The sequence below is a fragment of the Odocoileus virginianus genome, chromosome 5 (genome assembly GCF_023699985.2).
Source record: "Odocoileus virginianus isolate 20LAN1187 ecotype Illinois chromosome 5, Ovbor_1.2, whole genome shotgun sequence".
Classification (NCBI taxonomy): domain Eukaryota; kingdom Metazoa; phylum Chordata; class Mammalia; order Artiodactyla; family Cervidae; genus Odocoileus; species Odocoileus virginianus.
In genome coordinates this window covers 24,052,815-24,070,359 of record NC_069678.1, presented here as the reverse complement: position 1 = coordinate 24,070,359, position 17,545 = coordinate 24,052,815, and the positions used below count along the sequence as shown (strand labels likewise).

Sequence of the window (17,545 nt, the reverse complement as noted above, 5' to 3'; positions counted from 1 at the left end):
CTGTCCTGCAGGGAAGCAGGAGGGCAGAGGGCACCGGGCAGGGTGTGCCATCCCAGAGAATGGTCTAAACAAGTTCAGCCTGCTCTGTGTGTCCCCCAGGTGGGGCATGTGGCAAAAGAGGTGAAGGGAGGATGTTGGTCGCTCCCCTCTACACCTAATTATTCCTTGGTGCTCTTCGCAAAACAGAGAAATTCCGTGAGAACAAAAGAACCAGGGAAATTCTTATCTGGGGATAGGGAAACCACGCCATGATTTTACACAAGGGACCTGATGTAAAGCTCAAAGGACAAAATAGTCCAAATACAATGTCTGTTCATGTGAAACTTACTCTCTGGATGGCGATACAAGACAAACAGGTAGGAAACAAACTGGTGGCATTTTTCTAATAAAGGGTCCCTGAGAGTCAAAGAGGGCTAATGTGTTTTTCCTGGAGGCTGGGGAGCATTCAAGTTGGAACACAGAATTCCTTTGCAGTCTTATGTTTTATCTTTTTAGCAAAATTTATCATCTCAATTATATAATTGCTTTAAATACTTACCAGTAAACTTACTTGGGGGGTTCCCTGGTGGTTCAGACAGTAAAGAATCTGCCTGCAGTGCAGGAGACCTGGGTTTGATCCCTCGGGTCAGGAAGATCCCCTGGAGAAGGGCATGGCAACCCACTCCAGTATTCTTGCCTGGAGAACTCCATGGACAGAGGAGCCTGGTTGGCTACACTCCATGGGGTTGCAAAGAGTTGGACACAACCAAGCGACTAACACACACACAAACACACTTCGCTTTTGTTTCCCACAACTTCAAGACAAACTGATACTCCACCAAATGTACCAAGAAGACTGCAGATTCTCCTTGGCACTGCTACCCCCAGGTAGGTAAGTATTAGTTGTTTAGTCATACCAGACTCTTTGTGACCCCATGGACTGCAGCCCGCCAGGCTCCTCTGTCCATGCAATTCTCCGGGCAAGAATACTGGAGTGGGGAGCCATTCCCTTCTCTAGGGAACATTCCAACCTAGCGATCAAGCCCAGGTCTCCTGCATTGCAGGCAGATTCTTTTACCATCTGAACCACCAGGGAAGCCTGTGACCCCCAGGGGTATCACCCTTATTGGTAAATGTGGAATGTGGACATCACAAAAAACATCATCTTATACCAAAATGTATGACAGATTTAACAATTGTTGCAGGTGTTCAGAAAAGGCCAAAATATTTGGAAAGACTATAATGAGTCTTACCCAATAATACTATAAACATTATTCAAACTGCTGCCAGTGATAACAACTATATCACAGTCTTTTTTTTTTTTTGCCTCACACTATTTTTTTAAAATGAGGAAACAAGACATTTCAAAAACAAACATATATGTATTTTTAATTATAAATGTAAAGCAAATATGCAGTAATGCCAGAAATAAACTATTCTTGACTCTGGGCTCTTTTCAAAAAATTCAAGATTTTTTCAAAAGACACAAGATACACAGATAAATCACATTCATACCTTACAAATGTTAAATATAAAACAACTTAAATTCATAATGAACAATGAATGTTTTCAGTAGCCTGAAATTTTACTCATCCCATAATTTTATGAGTGAAAGAAAGAGCTAATCTAGTACCTTAATATTGTCATTTACGCATTACTCAAAAGTACAAACACCCTGAAGACAGAGTTTCACACTTATCATATGTATTATAAAAACATTGAGATACTTATCAGGCATAACAAATATAATGAAAACTATATGTTAGGATACATTTCACAAACACAAGTTCAACATTTCTCTTTGGTTTAGAAAACATGAGAGGTAGGTTCAAATAAAGTAAATGCCTAATTATGTCACCAGATTTTCACTAAAATGTTGGCAACTTATGACAGAAATTACTAGAAATCAAACTTGAGTTTAAGAATTACACTGAAAAGTGGCAAGAATAATTTCAACTACTAAATAGTTGTCTAAGTCCTAATCATACAAATCAGAAAAGACAGTTGTTTATAAAAATGGCTTCAGTAAAATAAAATCATGCTCTCGCTTCACTTTAAGTTTTCTAAATCAAAACATGTTCCTAAAACTGGGGGCAAGAGAAAATATGAATGTACTTGTTTGTAAACTGGGCCTTCCATTTCATTATAGGCACCAGATATGCAGAATTAATATACACTGTTTTTAATACATACTATTCTGCTAGGTTCACACTGCCCAAGTTGGGAATTGCAGTGTCCAATAAATGGTGAGGGGGTAATGAGAATGCCATTCACCCACGATCAACCTACTTCACGTAATTAAGAAATTTCAGATAACCAGGAATGGCCTCCAGAAGCCTTCCTGGTGAAAACAGGAGTTTGATTCAAATAGGAGAGAAAGGACAAAGAGAAGAAAGACGCTCTTCAGAGACTGATATAAGTAAAGGGGTTTTCTTTCCTGATGCTTTTCAAAACAATGATAATAAACAGAATCTCTCAAATAAGTTGCCTTGCATCAACAATTTGCCAGTGATACGCTAATAAGCAGTGTGTCGTCCTGAAAACCAAACAATAGTACAAGCAAAATGGAGAAGTGGTCACTGAAATAAATATTATTTTATCACTCCTCCTTACACAAAAATTATATGAGTGGACAAGGGTATTCACACACCTTGAAATTCTGCCATTTAACACTCATTCTTATTCTGCTTAAAGAAAGAATATAAACTCTATACCTATTTGGCTGCTGTAAGGTATGTTTTCATGCAATGATTCTCCATTAATGATCCTACAAGGAAATTTTAAGAAATTCAAAATATATGAACAATTTAAGTTTCCAAGTTTTCTGATCATTTTGTTTTTGAGAAAATGATATTTAAATATAAAAGAATTGGCACAAACTTGAATCAACCAAAATAAAGACTAAAGATTTATAATTCTAGCACACAAAGCAAATTTAGTTCAAGCAAGTACATTTCTTCAGATTTAGGATTCTGGGCAGAGATTGTAGAAAGAACTAATATGAAAAGATAAACTATAATTTTGTGGCCTTCTCAAAATTGTATGAGCTTATCAAAACTATGATTTTTTTTAGACATTTCTGAATATATAAAATTGAGTCCAAATGTCTGAAATTATCATTGATATGCTTTCCTTTTCATGAAAAAAAAATAAATAAAGCTTCTTTCTGTCATAGATTTGTTTCAACTCTAGGAGAAAATGTCACTCTGGAGACAGTTGAAAGTTTCAGTAATCATGCTAAAGCAAAAAATTCAACATGTCATTTCTGAGTTACTCCTAAAGTTTGTTTCATATTTTCATAAACCACATAACTGATGCCTACAGCAGGGAGCACCTTCATAAAGTTTGGGGTGATGCCTCTGTAAAGTCCTGGTAGTCCTTCTTTAGAAATTATTCGTCGAAAAAGCCCAACCATGTTCAGCTGTGGGCTTCCTTCTATCATGGCTAGAAAATTAAAAAAAAAAAATGAAATCAGGCTAATTTAATATTCACACATTTTATTATGACTATACACAATTATGATTCAGAACAATACTCTAGAACACAATAAACAGATAAAATTTATTCCAAGGGTCCTCAAAAAGTGCCCCTTTATATAATTCTTCCTGGATAGCACCTAAGAGTGAGTGCTCTGGTAAGAATAACAATGGTACTATCACTTTGTGTTAGATGTTGGGCTAATTACTTTATATACCAATCCTCCAAGGTAAGAGTTATTATACCCATCTAGTAAGTAAGGAATCTTAGAAAGATAGAGAAACTTGTCTCAACACACTTAGTCAGCAAGTGGGAGAGCTGACAGCTGATGGTCTTTCTCTTCTGCAAATGGAATGAAAACAGTGCAGTGTTTTAAGAATCAGTAACAACTATGTAAATCAGCTGGCATTTATCAAATTCTCAGTAAATGGTGGCTAGAGTTTTTATAATTATCGGACCTAAAACTTTTGAATTGTGATTCCTCCCCACTGTTACACTGTCTCCTTGACTTTGATTACACCATGCCTCCTGGATCTCTTGTCATCTCACTAATTGTTCTCTTTGTTCATGATTTGTTGACTAGAATCCGCCTGCTAATGCAGGAGATGCAAGAGATGCAGGTTTGATCCTGGGTTGGGAAGATTCCCCCAGAGAAGGAAATGGCAACCCACTCCAGTATTCTTGCCTAGAGAATCCCATGGACAGAGGAGTCTGGAGGGCTACAGTCCATGGTGTCACAAAGAATCAGACACGACTGAGCACACATGCATGAATGCATTGCATTGCTATATTAAATAGCATGCATTCTGTGCCTCTCTGTTCTGTTTTATCCCTGGCCTATCTCATCCACTATCATTTCTTTAAACAGTACACCCTGAACATCTGCACCGCTATCCCCAACCTCTCTTCCAAGTACCAACCACACCTCCCCCAACCAAGCAGTCAATCATTACATAACCAACACTTCCAATGCAGATGATTTGTAAATACAATGTAAAGAGTAGACTGCGTGGCACATTCCCATTTTACTTTTTGGATGTTTGGGAGTTTTTTCCCTGAGTATTTTCAATCCACGGTAGGTTGAGTCCTCAGATGCAGAGCCCACAAATGGGGACAGCCAACTGTACTCTTAAGGCATGCATTCTCAACATAAGCAAGAAAATCTTACTCTATTTGTGCAAAAACCACAGATACATATACAGTATATGCATAGTGTATCTGTGCTATTAAGATTTCATGAAGAAGAACTGATTTAGAAAAGAATTTCTAAAAAGCTTCCTTAGGGAGACAATATGTAAAAAAATAGTTAAGAAATATTATCTTAAAACCACACTCTGCTGTCTCAGTGGAACTTGAGAGTTCCAGAAGCACGTTATTGATGCCATACTTTTTATCAGTGTCCTGCTTTCATTCAAAACTCACCTTGAGCCTGCATGCGTGTTCTCACCAAAGCCAAGGGGTAGCTGGCCAGCTGGCCACAGGTACTGGATAAGGCACCACAGCCCAGCAACACCATGACTCCAGGGTTCACAGAGTCTTTGGCAAAATTATCTAACCAATGAGACTTTAGGAGCTGCCAGAGAAACAGAAAGGAAAAATAATAAACAGCTACTCACAACTGCTTGCACTCAACAGGGACATTCGCACGGCAACGCTCATCCTGATAGGATCAACAGGCTACACTTCTGCAATGCTGGGCAACCCGTTCCCAGGAGCAGCAGCGATTGCAGAGGCAACAGGTCTGTAGAGAAGCAGGGAAGTCACAAGGGATTCAAAACACCGACCACTTGCACTGGGTGCTCCCTTCCTTCTAAGTGAAGGTGAGGATCAATTGCACACCAATGTAGGATCTAAACAACATTTCCTGTAGTATCAATGAAAATAACATAATACTGTGAAGTGCATCTGTTTTTTCTTTACACATATGTTATTTCATTCAGTTCTTCTACAAAAGCTCTACAAAAGGTGGAGCTATTCTTCTGATTTTAGAAATGACTCAGTGGAGTTTTTTAAACAAGGGTGTAGAATCAAGTGTACTGATCCCCAGGCCATGCTTCTTCCTTATTATCCTGGGTCCCTGTATTTCCATGAGCAGGCCATAACTGAGAGAAACTATATAAAATATATATGCTAATTTACTTTTTAAATAAAAATATCTTAAGTATCAAAATATATGCTAATATATGGGGGAAATCATACATTACTTTAAATATTTTAATGAAAAATTTAATTGCATACTTGGACCTTACAATTATATAACACAAATAGCTTTATATATTTGGAAGCAAAAATTACATTTAAGTGTTTATTTAATATTCACTTAGTACTGTAATATACGATAATAAATAGAGTCATGAAGACAACCATGTCTGAACTGCAGAAATAAGAGAAGTAACTGACTAGAAACTAATCAACTGTTTACACTGTGAAGACTAGAACAGGAGGAAAAAAGAGAGGAAAGCATACTCTTGAAACAATTAAAGTTCTATAAAATATATATGATCTTCCAAGTCCTTTCTGTTTATTCCATAATCCATTTTCTTCTCATGCTAAGAGCCATAATCATTCCCTCTCTCTCAGGTCTCACTATATGTTTTAAATTTTTTTACTTATTTATTTTTATTTCTGTCTGTCTCTCCTTCATTAGCTCTGTACCCCTCAAAATTCTGTCACCTTATGAAGATTCTCTGGCAACATCAGGGTCATAACAGGGTCCTGATTCAACAGGACTAGTGTCTCTATAAGAAGAAAACACCATAGAATTCACTCACTCACTCTCTCTCCCTCTGAGAACATAGCAAGAAGACAGCAGTCTGCAAGCCAGTAAGACAGCCTCCCTACAAACCAAATCAGCCAGAACCTTGATCTTGGATTTCTAGCCTCCATAACTGTGAAAAAGTAATTTCTGTTGTTTAACCCACCCAGTCTCTGGGGGGTTTTTGTGTTCTGGTTTTTGTTTTTTCTGGGTTTTTTTTTTTTTTTTTTTTTTTTTTGGCCATCTCGTACAGCTTGTGAGATCTTAGTTCCCCAATCAGGGATTCAATCTGGGGCCCTGGGCAGTGAGAGCGCAGAGTCCCAACCACGGGACCACCTCAAAATTCTTGGTATCTAGTATTTTGTTATGGCAGTCCAAACAAACTAGCACACTACCCAAAGCAATCTACATATTCAATGCAATCACTATTCAAATTTCAATCATACTGTTTGAAGAAATAAAAAGGAAAAATTCTAAAACTCAAATGGAATCTCAAGGGACCCCAGCTAGACAAAATAACCTTGAAAAAGAACAAAGTTGGAGGCCTCACAGTTCCTGATTTCAATGTGTACTACAAAGCAACAGTAATCAAAATAGTGCCATGCTGGCATAAAGACAGCTACATAGATCAATAGAACAAAATAGAGAGCCCAGAAATAACTTCTCCACATTGGGCAAAGGACAGTCTCTTCTCAAATGGGAAAACAGGATATCCATAAGCAGAAAAATAAAGTTGGACCCTTATCTTACAACATACACAAAAAACTAACTCAAAAATAAGTTAAAGGTCTAAACATAAGACCTAATAGTATACAATTCCTAGGAGAAAACTCAGGGTAATAAAAGCTTTAGGACATTGGATTTGGCAACAATTTCTTGGATATGATGATACCAAAAGCACAGGCAACAAAAGCAAAAATAGACAAATGGATTTCATCAACTTAAAAACTTCTGCACAGCAAAGGAAACAAGAGAGAAAAAAAGGCAACCTATGGAATGGGAGAATATATTTGCAAACCATATATCTGATAAGTAGTTAATATCCAAAATATATAAAGAACTTCTACAACTAAACAACAATAATTTTAAAAACCTAATTAAAAACTGGGCTAAAGACTTGAATAGACATTTCTCCAAAAAAATAAATAGATGGACAACAAGCATATTAAAAGATCCTCAACAACACTCATCATCAGAGAAAGGCAGGTCAAAAGCACAATGAGATATTGTTTCACAACTGGTGGGATGGATACTATCAAAAAACCAGAAACTAACAAATATTAGTGAAGATGCAGAAAAGTATACAGTTAGTGGGAATGAAAAAGGGTGCAGTTTCTTTGCAAAATAGTTTGTTCCCCAAAAAGCTTAAATTAGATCTGATAGACTGAAGATTAGATCTGAGTGCCTGAAGAACTACAGATGGAGGTTCGGATGGAGGTTTGTAACACTGTGCAGGAAGTCATGATCAAAGTCATCCCCAAGAAAAAGAAATGCAAAAAGGCAAAATGGTTGTCTGAGGAGGTCTTACAAATAGCTGAGAAAAGAAGAGAAGTTGAAAGGCAAAGGAGAAAAGGAAAGATACATACATCTGAAGGCAGAGTTCCAATGAATAGCAAGAGGAGATAATATAGCCTCCCTAAGTGATCAATGCAAAGATAGAGGAAAAAAATAAAATGGGAAAGACTAGAGATCTTTTCAAGAAAATAAGAGATACCAAGGGAACATTTCATGCAAAGATGGGCTCAATAAAGGACAGAAACGGTATGGACCTAACAGAAGCAGAAGATATTAAGAAGAGGTGGCAAGAATACACAGAAGAACTATACAAAAAGAGATCGTCATGACACAGATAACCACGATGGTGTGATCACTGACCTAGAGCCAGACATCATGGAATATGAAGTCAAGTGGGCCTTAGGAAGCATTGCTACGAACAAAGCTAGTGGAGGTGATGAAATTCCAGTTGAGCTACTTCAAATCCTAAAATATGATGCTGTGAAAGTGCTGCACTCAATATGCCAGCAAATTTGGAAAACTCAGCAGTGGCCACAGGACTGGAAAAGGTCAGTTTTCATTCCAATCCCAAAGATAGGCAATGCCAAAGAATGCTCAAACTACTGCACAATTGCACTCATCTCACATGCTAGCAAAGTAATGCTCAAAATTCTCCAAGCTAGGCTTCAACAATACATGAACCAAGAATATCCCAATGTACAAGCTGGATTTAGAAAAGGCAGAGGAACAAGGGATCAAACTGCCAACATCCATTGGCTCATATAAAAAGGAAGATAATTCCAGAAAAACATCTATTTCTGTTTCATTGACTACAGTAACGCCTTTGACAGTGTGATTCACAACAAACTGTGGAAAATTCTTCAAGAGATGGGAATATCAGACTACCTTAACTGCCTCTGAGAAATCAATATGCAGGTCAAGAAGCAACAGTTAGAACTGGACATGGAAAAACAGACTGGTTCCAAATTGGGAAAGGAGTACATCAAGGCTGTATATTGTCAACCTGTTTATTTAATTTATATGCAGAGTCCATCATGTGAACTGCTGGGTTGGATGAAGCACAAGCTGGAATCAAGACTGCTGGGAGAAATAGCAATACTCAGATATGCAGATGACACCACCCTTATGGCTGAAGCAAAGAGGAACTAAAGAGCCTCTTGACGAAGGTGAAAGAGGAGAGTGAAAAAGCTGGCTTAAAACTCAACATTCAAAAAACGAAGATCATAGTATCTGGTCCCATCACTTCATGGGAAATAGATGGGGAAAACAATGGAAACAGTGACAGACTTTATTTTCTTGGGCTCCAAAATCACTGAAGATGGTGACTGCAGCCATGAAATTAAAAGATGCTTGCTCCTTGGAAGAAAAGCTTTGACCAACCTAGACAGCATATTGAAAAGGAAAGACATTACTTTGCTGAGAAAGGTCCGTCTAGTCAAAGCTATGGTTTTTCCAGTAGTCATGTATAGATGTGAGGGTTGGACCACTAAGAAAGCTGAGCATGAAAGAATTGATGCTTTTGAACCATGGTATTTTGAACTCTTGAGAGTCCCTTGGACTGCAAGGAGGTCCAACCAGTCCATCCTAAAGGAAATCAGTCCTGAATATTCATTGGAAGGACTGATGTTGAAGCTGAAACTCCAATACTTTGGCCACCTGATGCGAAGAACTGACTCATTGGAAAAGACCCTTATTCTGGGAAAGATTGAAGGAGAAGGGGACAGCAAAGAATGAGATTGTTGGATGGCATCACCGATTTCATGAAAATGAGTTTGAGCAAGTTCCAGGAGTTGCTGATGGACAGGGAAGCCTGGTGTGTTGCAGTCCATGGCATCCCAAAGAGTCAGACACAACTGAGTGACTGAACTGACAAAAAGTTTAACATGGAATTACTATATGACCCAGCAATTCTACTGATAGGTATACACCCAAACAAACTGAAATCTGGGACTTGAAGAGATATTTGTATCCCTTTTTCTCAAAATGGGAAATTATCCTTGAAATTAATTCAACCCCTCAACAATGGATGGCATTCCAAATTCCTCAACTTTGTCAGTAGTTTTTGTCCTTAAGACAAGTTTGGAAGGTAACAGAAACTTGAAACTCAAAGAAGTCCTTGAGAGACTTGGCAAAATCCACAACCCACATTGGGCAGATTCATCTGAGTTCCCCAATTCAAATTCAAATAGACCATGATAAGCCTGTCCCTAACATCAAACAATGTCCTTTAAATCCTGAAGCCTTAGCAAGAATTCAACAATCATACAAGAATATAAGACAAAAGACCTCAGAGTCCCCTGCACTGGTCTCTGTAATATACCCATTCTCCCTATTGAGAAACCCCAAGGAGGAGAATGGAGATTTGCCCAAGATTTGAAAGCTATTCATAACACTGTCATTAACTGCTATCCAGTTACCCTTGACCTTCATGCTCTCTTAATGGCAATTCCTACAGAGTAGTTTTTCACCATAATTGATCTCTGTAGCACCTTTTTCAGCACCTCTGTGGATTGTGAAAGTCAAATGTTATGTGCTTTCATGTGGGAAGGACAATACACCTGGACATGTCAGAAGTCTAGACTGAAAGCCCTACTTTTTACAGATCCTAAAAGCAGATTTAGCATCTGTCATTTTTCCATAAGTGCCCACCCTTTGCAATATGTTCTTCTCTTCTTCTTTTCCAAGGAAGCAAGTGAGCAAGTCAGCATCATCTTCTCAAGCTGTTAGCAACTGAAGGTCATGAAGGTCTCCAAAGAGAAATTACAACTTGTTCAAACACAGGTCAAACACCTAGGACACCTGATCTCAGATTAAGGACATCATTTAGACCCTACTAGGATTCAAAGTGTCTTAAATTTCCCACAGCCACAGACCAAAAGACAACTTTAAAACATCTGGAGGGGGCAGTCTTAAGATGGTGGAGGAATAGGATGGGGAGACCACGTTCTCTCCAAAAATTCATTGAAAAATCATTTGAACACTGAGCAAATTCCACAAAAAAACTTCTGAATGCTGGCGGAGGACACCAGGCATCCAGAAAGGCAGCCCATTCTCTTCGAAAGGAGGTAGGATGAAATATAAAGTGAAAGTGAAGTCGCTCAGTCATCCGACTCTTTGCAACCCCATGGACACCAGGCTCCTCCAGCCATGGGATTTTCTAGGGAAGAGTACTGGAGTGGGTTGCCATTTCCTTCTGCAGGGAATCTCCCTGACCCAGGGATTGAGCCCAGGTCTCCCGCATTGTAGACAGACGCTTTACCGACTGAGCTACCAGGGCAGTCCATAAAAGATAAAAAGAGAGACAAAAGAGCTAGGGTCAGAGACCTGACCCGGGGAGGGAGTTGTGAAGGAGGAGAAGTTTCCAAACATCAGGAAACCCTCTCACCAGCAGGTCTGTGGGGAGTTTTGGAATCTCAGAGGGCAACATAACTGGGAGGGAAAAAAAACAACAACCCACAGATTACGTGCCTAACCGCAACTCCCAGCAGAGAAGTAGCTCAGAGGCTCGCATCTGCCAGCAGCAAGCGAGGGCTGAACAGGGAGACACAGGCTGCATTGCTTAGGGTAAGGACCGGGCCTGAGTGCCCTGAGGACAATCTGAGGGAGCTAACCTGAGATAACAACCCAAACTGTGGGATAGCCAGAGAGAGAGAAAAAAAAGAGAGAGAGAACTTTCCCGCGAAAAGCTCTAAACTAAGGCACTGCCAGGCCGGCTCACAGAACAAAGGATTGAGTGAATACCAGAGGAGAGCTAGCCAGGTGTGGACCAGCCCATCCCCTGCTGGAGGCAGAGAGGCAGGTGGGCAACACCCAGAGCCAGAAGGTGAGGGGCAATCTCAGCCCCAGGGACAGCATCCTCTACTAAACTGCGAGCAGGCTCCCAGTTGCTAACCAAATCTTCTGGGATCCTGAATGGTTGACATCCGCCGGGAGGGCCGCAGCCAGAGATCAGCTCCCCAGAGGAGACACATGGCACACCTGAGATGATGCACTCCCACTGCACACCCAAGAAACCAAGCGGCTGGGACCGGAGAGGTGAAAAGATGTACCCTCCACCTGGGGAGAGTGTGCTCGCCAAGCACCTGGTTGCCTGAGCTGGTTGGACCTGGGAAGGGCACAAAACTCAGGCCCAACCAAGTCTGTGCCTTTGTGGAGTACCCGAGAACCTGAACCTGAGCAGCTTAGACCTGGGAAGTGCATGCAACCCAGGGCCCACTTTAGACAGCTGTCCTGCAGAGCAACCTGGAGCCTGAGCAGTGTAGACTGGGAAAGCACACACACCATGAGCAGAGGCAAATCCAGCGTGGCCCAGACACTGCGAGCGCTCCCAACACTCGCCAGTGATATTTGTTTGCACTGTTCCTCCCTCCCCACAGCACGACTGAGCAAGTGAGCCTAAATAAGTGACCACCTTCACCCCTTTGTGTCAGGGCAGAAATTAGACACTGTAGAGACTTGCAAACAGAGGAAGCCAAAATAAACAAAGAGGGAACCGCTTTGGAAGTGACTGGTACAACAGATTAAAACTCTGTAGTTAGCACCAACTACACTGGAAAAGGCCTATAGACCTTGAGAAGAAGTATAACCTGGAACAAGGAACTATCTGAAACTGAACTGACTCCACACTGCCCTCAACAGCTCCAGAGAAATTCCTAGATATATTTTACTATTATCATTTAAAATTTTTTTTAAATTTTAAATTCTTTATTATTCCTTTCATTTTTACTTTTAACCTACTTTTATAACCTTATCAAAAAAAAAACCCTATTTTTAAAGCAAATTTCATATATTTTAAAATAATTTTTGTGTGATTTTGCTTTGTGTTTTAATATTGTATTTTTGAGAGTCTAACCTCTACTCTAGATTTTTAATCTTTGCTTTTTGGTATTGGTTATCAATTTTGTACCTTTAAGAATACAATCTTCAGTACCCGTTTTTACTTAGGAGTGTGATTACTGGCTTGATTGCCCTCTCCCCCTTTTGACTTGCTTTTTTCTCCCCCAGGTCACCTCTATCTCCTCCCTCCCCTTCTCTTCTCTACCCAACTCTGTGAATCTCTTTGGGTATTCTGGGCTGTGGAGAACACTTACAGAACTGATTATGGGCTAGATTTGTCTCTCTCATTTTGATTCCCCCTCTTCTCCTCCTGGTCACCTCTATCTCCTTCCTCCCTCTTCTCTTCTCTGTGTAACTCTGTGAACCTCTCTCTCTGCATATTCCAGACTGTGGAGAGCACATAGGGAATTAATTACTGGCTAGATTGCTCTCTCCCCATTTGATTCCCCCTCTTCTCCTCTGGGTCACCTCTATCTCCCTCCTCCCTCTTCTATTCTCCATATAACTCTGCAAACCTCTCTGGGTGTCCCTCACTGTGGAGAATCTTTTCTCCATTAACCAAGATGTTTTATCATCAGTGCGGTATGGATAGAGAAGTCTTGAGGCTACTGTAAGAATAAGACTGAAAACCAGAGGCAGGAGGCCTAAATCCAAAACTTGAGAACACCAGAAAACTCCTAACTCCAGGGAACATTAATCAACAAGAGCTCATCCAAAAGCCTCTATAACTACACCGAAACCAAGCTCCACCCAAGAGCTAACAAGTTTCAGAGCAAGACATACCAAGCTAATTCTCCAATAACGCAGGAACATAACCCTAAGCATTAAAATAGAGGCAGACAACAGTCACACCAAACCCATAGACACCCCAAAACTCACTACTGGACACTTCATTGCATTCCAGAGAAAAGAGATCCAGCTCCACCCACTGGAACACCGACTCAAGCTTCCCTAACCAGGAAACCTTGACAAGCCACTCATCCAACCCCACCCACAAGGAGGAACCTCCACAATAAAGAGGAGCCACAAACTGCCAGAATACAGAAAGGCCACCCCAAACACAGCAACAAAAACAAGATGAAAAGGCAGAGAAATACTCAGCAGGTAAAGGAACAGGATAAATGCCCACCAAACCAAACAAAAGAGGAGGAGATAGGGAATCTACCTGAGAAAGAATTGAGATAATGACAGTAAAAATGATTCAAAATCTTGAAAACAAAATGGAGTTACAGATAAATAGTCTGGAGACAAGGATTGAGAGGATGCAAGAAATGTTTAACAAGGACCTAGAAGAAAAAAAAGAGTCAATCAATAATGAGTAATGCAATAACTGAGATCAAAAACACTCTGGAGGGAACCAACAGTAGAATAATTGAGGTAAAAGACAGGATAAGTGAGGTGGAAGATAGAATGGTGGAAATAAATGAAGCAGAGAGGAAAAACTTAAAAGAAATGAGGACAACCTCAGAGACCTCTGGGACAAAGTCAAATGCCCCAACATTCAAATCATAAGAGTCCCAGAAGAAGGCAAAAAGAAAGGCCATGAGAAAATACTTGAGGAGATAATAGTTGAAAACATCCCTAAAATGGGGAAGAAAATAGCCACCCAAGTCCAAGAAACCCAGACAGTCCCAAACAGGATAAACCCAAGGTGAAACATCCCAAGACACATATTAATCAAATTAACAAAGATCAAACACAAAGGACAAATATTAAAAGCAGCAAGGGAAAAATAACAAATAACACAAGGGGATTCCCATAAGGATAACAGCTGATCTTTCAACAGAAACTCTTCAGACCAGAAGGAAATGGCAGGACATACTTAAAGTGATGAAAGAGAAAAACCTACAACCCAGATTACTGTACCCAGCAAGGATCTCATTCAGATATGAAGGAGAAATCAAAAGCTTTACAGACAAGCAAAAGCTGAGAGAATTCAGCACAGCCAAACCAGCTCTTCAACAAATGCTAAAGGATCTTCTCTAGACAGGAAACAGAGAAAAGGTGTATAAAACTGAACCCAAAAACAACAAAGTAAATGGCAACGGGAAAATACTTATCGATCATTACCTTAAATGTAAATGGGTTGAATGCCCCAACCAAAAGACAAAGACTGGCTGAATGGATACAAAAACAAGACCCCTATATATGCTGTCTACAAGAGACCCACCTCAAAATAAGGGACACATACAGACTGAAAGTGAAGGGCTAGAAAAAGATATTTCATGCAAATGGAGACCAAAAGAAAGCAGGAGTAGCAATACTCATATCAGAGAAAATAGATTTTGAAATAAAGGCTGTGACAAGAGACAAAGAAGGATCAATTCAAGAATTCCAAAGAATCAATCAAAGGATCAATCCAAGAAGAAGATATAACAATTATATATGCACCCAACATAGGAGTACCACAATATGTAAGGCAAATGCTAACAAGTTTCAAGTGGGAAATTAACAATAACACAATAATAGTGGCAGACTTTAATACCCCACTCACACCTATGGACAGATCAACTAAACAGAAAATTAACAGGGAAACACGAATTTTAAGTGATACAATGGACCAGTTAGACCTAATTGATATCTATAGGACATTTTACCCCAAAACAATGAATTTCACCTTTTTCTCAAGTGCACATGGAACCTTCTCCAGAGTAGATCACATCCTGGGCCATAAATCTAGCTTTGGTAAATTCAAAAAAACTGAAATCATTCCAAGCATCTTTTCTGATCACAATGTGGTAAGATTAGATGTCCACTACAAGAAAAAAACTATTAAAAATACAAACATATGGAGGCTAGGCAACACGCTACTGAATAACCAACAAACCACAGAAGAAATCAAAATATGCAAAGAAATGAGTGAAAATGAAAACACAACAACCCAAAACTTATGGGATTTAGGAAAAGTGGTGCTAAGGGGAAGGTTCATAGCAATACAGGCTTACCTCAAGAAAGAGAAAAATCAAATAAATAACCTAACTCTACATCTAAAGCAACTAGAAAAAGAAGAAATGAAGAACCCCAGGGTTATCAGAAGGAAAGAAATAATAAAAATTAGGGCAGAAATAAATGAAAAAGAAACAAAGGAGACCATAGTGAAAATCAACAAAGCTAAAATCTGGTTCTTTGAGAAGAAAAATAAAATAGACAAACCATTAGCCAGACTCATCAAGAAACAAAGGGAGAAGAATCAAATCAACAAAATTAGAAATGGAAATGGAGAAATCACAACAGACAACACAGAAATACAAAGGATCATAAGAGATTCCTATCAGCAACTATAAGACAATTTGGAAGAAATGGACAAATTCTTAGAAAAGTATAACTTTCCAAAACTGAACCAGGAAGAAATAGAAAATCTTAAAAGACCCATAACAAGCACAGAAATTGAAACTGTAATCAGAAATCTTCCAGCAAACAAAAGCCCAGGACCAGATGGCTTCACAGCTGAATTCTACCAAAAAGTTAGAGAAGAGCTAACACCTATCCTACTCAAACTCTTCCAGAAAATTGCAGAGAAAGGTAAACTTCCAAACTCATTCTATGAGGCCACCATCACCCTAATTCCAAAACCAGACAAAGATGCCACAAAAAAGAAAACTACAGGTCAATATCACTGATGAAAACAGACACAAAAATTCTTAACAAAATTCTAGCAAACAAAATCCAACAACATATTAAAAAGATCATACATCATGACCAAGTGGGCTTTATCCCAGGGATGCAAGGATTCTGTAATATCTGCAAATCAATCAATGTAATACATCACATTAACAAATTGAAAGATAAAAACCATATGATTATCTCAATAGATGCAGAGAAAGCCTTTGACAAAATTCAACATCCATTTATGATAAAAACCCTCAAGAAAGCAGGCATAGAAGGAACATACATCAACATAATAAAAGCCATATATTATAAACCCACAGGAAATATTATCCTCAATGGTGAAAAATTGAAAGCATTTCCCCTAAAATCAGGAACAAGACAAGAGTGGCCACTCTCACCACTACTATTCAGCATAGTTTTGGAAGTTTTAGCCACAGCAATCAGAGCAGAAAAAGAAATAAAAGGAATCCAGATTGGAAAAGAAGAAGTGAAACTCTCGCTGTTTGCAGATGACATGATCCTCTATATAGAAAACCCTAAAGACTCCACCAGAAAATTACTAGAGCTAATCAATGAATATAGTAAAGTTGCAGGATATAAAATTAACACACAGAAATCCCTTGCATTGCTATACACTAACAATGAGAAAACAGAAAGAGAAATTAAGGAAATAATCCCATTCACCATTGCAACAAAAAGAATAAAACACTCAAGAATAAATCTACTGAAAGAAACAAAAGACTTATATATAGAAAACTATAAAACACTGATGAAAGAAATCAAAGAGGACACAAACAGATGGAGGAATATACCATGTTCATGAATGGGAAGAATCAATACAGTGAAAATGAGTATACTACCCAAAGCAATCTATAGATTCAATGCAATCCCTATCAAGCTACCAACAGTATTTTTCACAGAACTAGAACAAATAATTTCACAATTTGTATGGAAATACAAAAAACCTCGAACAGCAAAGCAATCTTGAGAAAGAAGAATGGAACTGGAGGAATCAACCTGCTTGACTTCAGGCTATACTACAAAGCTACAGTCATCAAAACAGTATGGTACTGACACAAAGACAGAAATATAGATCAATGGAACAGAATAGAAAGCCCAGAGACAAATCCACGTATCTATGGATACCTTATCTTTGACAAAAGAGGCAAGAATATACAATGGAGAGAAGACAATCTCTTTAACAAATAGTGCTTGGAAAACTGGTCAACCGCTTGTAAAAGAATGAAACTAGAACAGTTTCTACCACCATACACAAAAATAAACTCAAAATGGATTAAAGATCTAAATGTAAGACCAGAAACTATAAAACTCCTACAGGAAAACACAGACAAAACACTCTCTGATATAAATCAC

General features: G+C 39.0%; 1 protein-coding gene across 1 annotated transcript in view; it reads right to left on the bottom strand.

The window, feature by feature from the left end:
• Window positions 1-1,341: 1,341 nt before the first annotated feature.
• LOC110122170 (mitochondrial adenyl nucleotide antiporter SLC25A24) overlaps window positions 1,342-17,545 on the bottom strand; it is a 66,505-nt gene continuing 50,301 nt past the window's right edge. Inside the window, exons 9-10 of the mRNA XM_020869583.2 lie at window positions 4,879-5,029; window positions 1,342-3,423 (exon numbers count right to left, since the gene is read on the bottom strand). Of these exons, the coding sequence (XP_020725242.1) occupies window positions 3,239-3,423; window positions 4,879-5,029 (336 nt within the window). The 3' untranslated portion in view covers window positions 1,342-3,238. The remainder of the gene's footprint in view (window positions 3,424-4,878; window positions 5,030-17,545) is intronic.